Source organism: Octodon degus, unplaced genomic scaffold, assembly GCF_000260255.1.
Source record: "Octodon degus isolate 3935 unplaced genomic scaffold, OctDeg1.0 scaffold00015, whole genome shotgun sequence".
NCBI lineage: Eukaryota > Metazoa > Chordata > Mammalia > Rodentia > Octodontidae > Octodon > Octodon degus.
The window spans coordinates 25,259,004-25,265,504 of record NW_004524591.1 but is presented as its reverse complement, the minus strand read 5'-3'; the positions used below and the strand labels follow the sequence as shown (position 1 = coordinate 25,265,504).

General features: G+C 52.2%; 1 protein-coding gene across 1 annotated transcript in view; it reads right to left on the bottom strand.

Moving 5' to 3' along the window:
* The window catches only part of Plxna4 (plexin A4), a 446,676-nt gene that overhangs the window by 46,183 nt on the left and 393,992 nt on the right, over window positions 1-6,501 (bottom strand). Inside the window, exons 15-20 of the mRNA XM_004626540.2 lie at window positions 5,213-5,349; window positions 3,967-4,131; window positions 2,868-2,961; window positions 2,210-2,449; window positions 991-1,137; window positions 383-617 (exon numbers count right to left, since the gene is read on the bottom strand). Coding sequence (XP_004626597.1) covers window positions 383-617; window positions 991-1,137; window positions 2,210-2,449; window positions 2,868-2,961; window positions 3,967-4,131; window positions 5,213-5,349 — 1,018 coding nt within the window. The remainder of the gene's footprint in view (window positions 1-382; window positions 618-990; window positions 1,138-2,209; window positions 2,450-2,867; window positions 2,962-3,966; window positions 4,132-5,212; window positions 5,350-6,501) is intronic.

Sequence of the window (6,501 nt, the reverse complement as noted above, 5' to 3'; positions counted from 1 at the left end):
AGCCATCTCTCCGGCCCCTTGTTCTTTCTTTCTGGGCAGTTTCTTTCTCTTTCACAATACCTTTAGTAGATTTTGGATCTTATTTACTCTTTCAGTTTCTTGTACTAGGGAGACGATAAGCTATTTACACATGCAGATTTGATTTATTTCATTTAAGAGTATGATCTCTAGCTGCATGTATTTACCTATAAAAGCCTTGAGTTTAGCCTTCTTTATAGCTTAGTATTCCTTTTAAAAAAACACACACACCTTTTTTTATCCATTTCTCATTTGATAGGCATTTGGGTTGTTTCCTTGCTTTTTGTTTAGATGCTCACACAAGTGTACATACAGACTCCAACAGGGACACGGGCACGACAGGGACAACGAAGGCTACTAGTACCTTCCTTGCACTCCAGGGCCACGCGGGACTCCAGGTTGTCCATCTGCATCTGCAGCCGCTTCAGCGTGAGATCACTCTCGCGAGACTTGCGTTTGTAGGCGATGAGCACAGCCACGATGAAGATGATGAGGAGGCCACCAGCCACGGCAATGCTGATGATGGCCGGCAGGCTGAGAGGGCTGTCCGGGGCGATGTACACCATCCCCGGGGAGTACTCCATGCCGCCCACACGGGCCTGGGGACACAGGGGGTAAGAGAGAGGTATGAGTGGGGACGGAGTCAGGAGGAGAGAGGACGTGACTGGCAGGGAGGAGCCTCATCAGGTTGTGAAGATAGAGGAGAGGGCCCATGGGGCATGGGCGGGACGGATGGCAGCACGTCCTCTTATTCGGGAATCCCCGTGTCATCCTCATCAGGAGGCTGCCCACAGCTGGTGCCTAAGCAGCCGCATGACAAGCTTCCCCAAGGTCCCTCCCCTTGTCAGCGTGGACGGCTGGGGATGGACTGGGATCTCTCGCCGGAGGCCCCAGCGGCTTGCATTGGCTGGGCCATGCTCACCCAGTGAAGCTCCCATCTGCCCTCCCAAGCAGGGGTGCTGCCAGCCTCACCATCACTTTGTGCCTGCCGATGAGGTTGGGGGACTCGCAGAGCAGCTGCACATCCGACACTGTCACAGTGCACGGCTTCTCCCCGACCAGCACAGTGTAGTTGAGCTTCACGTTGCCCCCAGCCACAGGTGGGATCAGGTTCTTACCCTGGACACACAGGAAGACACCTATTCCCACCAGAGCCATGACCTCAGTGCCTGGTGGCTGCCGTGTCTTCATAGCGGACAGCCTATCCAGCTGCCAAGCTGGCGTTGGTATGGATGTGGTTTGTCCCCTCAGGCTTCCCATTAGAAGTTTGGTTCTGGTGCAGTGACAGTAAGAGGTGATGGGATCTTTAAGAGGCGGGGCCTAGTGGAGGTCATGACCTCCCCTTCCTTGCCTTAGGCTTCCTGTCTCACCATGTGATTTCTCTTATCATCTCACTAAGTCAGTACCTCTCTATTTAGATTTTCAACCTCAAAAACTGTGAGCTCCAGGCAGGGGAGATAGGTCGGGTCTCAGTGCTTCTTGTCCAGCAAGCACAATGATCCCTGGTACTGCATGCCACGCGGGCCCTGAAACCAACCATGGTGGCACATGCCTGTAATCCCAGTGGTAGGTAGGCAGAGATAGGAGGATCACTATAAGTCTGAGCTGCATACTGAGACCTCGTACCAAATTAAATAAATAAATATTTTTAAAAATTAAAATGGTGAGTTCATTAAACCTCTTTTCTCTGTAAACACTCAGCCTCAAATATTTTGTGATAGTAACAGAAAATAGACCAATATGGGGTATATATAACCATCCTCCCTTCCAGTGGGAAATAAATAAAGTATTTTTCAGCTTATCCCTAGTGCAAAGAATCCTTCTCAATATAGTACAGAGTTGTGGTCAGTCATTACCACTTGATTCAAATTGTCCTATAAGATAAAGTTCACTTGGAATCTACTCCAAAGAAAACTTAAGGTGTGTTTTTCAAATAGGTACACGGGAGGACACAACATGAGTCTCTGACCACCTGGTTCCTGGACACTGGAGACCAAAGCTTGGGCTTCCAGTAGCCTCAGTAGACCTGCCTGTCCTGGATAGATCAGGCCTATTGAGTGCTCGGCTCTACACACAACCTCTGCAAGGGACACCAGTCCTGAAATTGGGCCATCCTGTATCTTGTGTCCTCTTTCCATGCTTGGACACCTTCTCTCTCCATGCAGAGGCCTTTTACCCTGCCTCACTCTACCTTCAGGATGATGGGGGTGCCAGGCTTCAGCTCCAGGATTCCTGAGGGTCCAAAGGCTTCAAACACAGGGTTGGGATAGTAGGTGAAGTTGGTCTTGTTGAGGATGAGCAAGGATTGAACATTGTCCAGGATGAAGCCAAACTCCTCAGGCCTCTCAGTGAGGTCTGACTGGTGTTCAGGATCCAGGGCCAAGGCTGGAGCCTGGCAGGTCATCTCAGTAGCATTCAGAACCTCACAGATCTAGGGGAGGAGACAGAGAGGAAGATGACGCCATATGTGCTGGGTCTCCCTGGAAACTATCAATGCATCAGGGGAGACCTTCGTAGGACCATGAGGGAACTATCTCCACAGGACCACGGAGATGAGGGTGCTGCACTCGGGCACTCAGCTTACATTCTGGCTGTCACTGCACTCTGTTTTCACTCCAGGTGGGTTTAGGAGTGACTAGGGTATTTTCTAAGCTAGGGAGCAGTAGAGGGTTGCAAAGGTGGAGGAGTAGGGATGTGAAACCCCAGGAACTCTGAAAGTGATAGGACCTCCAGGCCTATATTCACAGGGGCTGGGAATGCCCACCATCCTAGCACTGAGGAGGTCACAGACTGAGGGCAGGGGAGCCCGGGATGCCCCACCCTTTGGGAAGACAACATGTTGGACTCACATTGATGTGCTCCTTCCCTCCATGCTTGGCACGGATCTGGGGGTTCTGAATGAGGTCCAGATGAGTGCCCCAGACAGCGATGGGTGTGTTTCCACTGCCAGGGAGGAAAGAATGGGGCACGTGAATACCAATGTAGGAACAAAGGTGCCCGATGCAACAATGATAATAATCAGGATGAGCTCTAACAATAAGAACAATGATAACCAGACAGCACAATGATGTTCTTGGGGACAAGGATGACAAGCCAATTGCAGGGTAATAAGAATGAGCATCTCAGCAGCCAAGGGGAAGAGAGTGATGTCCAGATGTCAGTGGCATCTTTCACTGAGCCGACTCGGGGCGAGGACAGTGTGTGGAGGCCAAGCTGACAGCCCAGCCCCGTAAGAAAACAACTAGAGGCTTCACAGAATGGACAGGACAGCTGTTAATAAAGCTTTATTTTAAAAAGCAAGTGACCAGCCAGATTTGGCCCAGGCATCACTGGTTTCAAGACCTCTCCCTTGCCTGGACTAGTCCATGGCAGACACATGCTGTAAGATATCCCTAGTCCCACTCAGAGACCCCAGAGACCTCAGGTTTCCAAATCCCCAGAAAATTGCAGAAAAGGTTTCCACTTTGGGACTTGCCCCAGGTGAATGACTGAGGAGCCCCAATCCTTCATTAGGATTTTTTATACCAGCATCCAACACAGGCCCATTGTCTAGGAATTCAGTGCCCTCATGATGGGCATTAAGGGAAGCAAGGCAGCAGACCCAAACACTGCCCTTCAGGGGAGTTGGCTCTGATCTCCCTCCTCCCTCATGCCTCAGCCTGAGGCAGAACCAGGATACCCCTATTTGCCATAGTGAGGTACCTGTCACTGTGGGTAGGAGAGACACAGCCCTGAAGTCAGAGCCCAGCCTCCAGGTTAGTCCTGTATGGAGGCAGAATAAGGGAGCCACTGCAGGAGGAAAGCCTAGTTTGGGGGAGTTCAGAGCCAAACCCAGCTCATCTGTTGCCACAGTGTGACTGAGCTCCCAGGACTCTCCTTGGCTTCTGAGAGCTGTGGAAGAGAAACTGAGGCACAGAGCCATGAAGGTACTCTTAAGGTAGCTCCTACCTGACGATACTCCACTCCGGCTCAATGCGCACAATGGTGGGGTCCTCCACATACTGGAAGACCAGGTCCTGGCGGATCTTGGCCCTGTCCACCTGCACTGTCACCTTCATCTCCAGAACCTCATCCGAGGACGTGGTGTTGCAGACAATGAAGGATGGCGAGCGCCTGGAGGAGGGAAGGCAGAGCTCTGGGGCCCAGGATGTGGAGAGGACGGTGCTTCTGGCGCCACACCAGTCTCCCCATGTGGATCTGGCTCCTCGGAGGTAAACAGTAAGCACTGGGTTGGATACCTTGCTCAGGACCAGAGACTCTCCTGGACTGAGCTCTGGGCAGGCTCCCAGACCCACCCTTCACATAGGCCTGGCAGTCCTGGGCCTTTAGTTCTATGTAGCCCCATATTTTACCAAGAACCCTGCTAATCAGTCTGGTGAGGACTCCAAGCCCTTGATTTCTGATGACCCTAGCCTTTCCTTGGCAAGAATCCCAAGTCAGCTCCACCAGGATGCCCCCTTGCCAACTCCTCTTTCCAGTTCTCCCACAGAATCTTCATGCTACTGGTTGGCTGTGGGGTCCCCAGCTGTGTTCCTGGCAGTGCTTGGAGTTGAGCTGTCTTTCTCCTACTGTCCACATTGCTGTCCTCACTCCCCACTCTGCACCTGTTGTGGCTGTCCTGACCAAGCCTTCCTTGCAGGTTAATGGGTGTTAGGGTAACTTGTTCTTTAACACTACTAAAGCACCCTCCGGGCTGGTCCCACTTCAGGCCACTCCCTTCCAGGAGCACCTCACTCTAGAGGCCTTCAGGCCAGGCATCTTCTAAAAAAATTTTATTGAGAAACAGATAGCAATGAGATGTTTCAAAAGCGATTAATACACAGGCCAAGCATCTTCTGGAGCTCTTGGGAGGTCAGGCATGCCCTGCTGGGCTGGAGGGTGGCACAGGGAGGGAAAGCCACCTGCCAGGAGGCTCTGTGCTGGTCCTGCTCCAGTCAGCTCTGAGTCCCAGCTGGTTCTGTGGCAGCTGCAGAGGTGCTGTGCTAGGAACAGGCTCTCCACAAACTTCTAGCTGCACTCTGTGGAGGAAGGGTGCCTGGAAGAACTCTCAATGAGCCAGAGTGCTCTACTCCAGTCAGCGCCCTTTCTCAGGGAACAGCGAGGACTTCCAAAAGGCAGCCAGGAAGTTCCCACCTTTAGTCGCTCCTCCCTGCCTGCCCCAGGTAGTGACACACTCCAGGGGTCCTGTGGTTACCTGTGGAAGAGGCAGGGCTGCTTCCCGAACATCACCACCACGTCGCTGCCTGCATTCAGGTTGGTGCCTGTGATGGTCACTTGGGTGCCCCCAGACATGGGCCCCCGGCTGGGCTTCAGATCTAAGAGCGTCAGGGTCTGTGCAGGAAAGGACAAACCTGAGGCATGATGACGAGAAGGCAGAGCTTGCCCTGGGGTGCTCCTTGCCCAAGCTGCCTTCTGGAACCTTCAGTCAGGGCAGCTGAGGGAATAGGCAGTATGTGGGACCCTAAGAGTCTGCTTCACTGTATTTACAATAGCAGTAAAGACAGCTGCCATGCACTAATTTCAGGCTTTATGTCTTTATCTATAGCAATATACTTGCATATACACACATACATATAATTACCCAATCAACTCTATAACAAAGGTAGTATTATCTGTTTTACAGATGAGATTCAGAGATGTTAAGAAAAATTTCCAAGGATGTACAGTCAAAAAATGGAATAATTGAGGTCTGACTCCAGGGCTCTGGTCCTCAACGACCTCTGCCATCCACAGGCTCACTGCTTTAGGGAAGGAGACTTGTCCCTTCTGCAGTTTCTCTAGAGAGCCGTCCAAAGCCCCCAGCAGCAAGAGCCATGGGCTGGGAGAGACACAGGGAAGAGTCATCTCTTTCCAGGGTCCAGGCCCCCCATCACACGGGACGTGCAGAGCTGGGCTGGGAGTGGGGGCAGGGAAGAAGCCTGCAACAGCTGGGGATTTGGAGTTGGAGTTCGTTCTTTCATTAGCATTTTAATGGAAAAACTTTCCTCGGTCCCAGGTGAGAAGCCTGTATCTGCATTTAAATGAAGATTGCCCTCTCCCTTCCCTAGCTAGGTCCCCTTAAAGAACTGGCCTCCATAGAGAAGCTGACACCCTCCCCCTGGGAAGCCTCCTTTGGTGACACCTCAGGGAGCCTGACCCCCACCACCTGCCATGCACCCAGGTTCAAGGGTGGGGCACGGTGAGGGACACCTGTAGGGTGCTGCTGAGCCAGGCCTGCCCCTTAATGGAAAGAGCCCCCATTTCTCAGCTTTACCTGGATCTTGCTCTGAGGCTCAGGACAAGATTTAACCTTTTCCATAACAAACTCAGGGGTGGGGGTGGAGTGGTGTAGAAGGGCGCTGAGCTGAAAAGTGGTTGTGTCCAAGGCTTTGGACTGTTGTATGGGTCTGTAATTGCACCACTGCAAAGGACCTCCCAGAGAGGGAAGAAAAAGTGTGGTAGGTGGTGGTGATGGTTGTGTGTGTGTGTGTGTGTGTGTGTGTG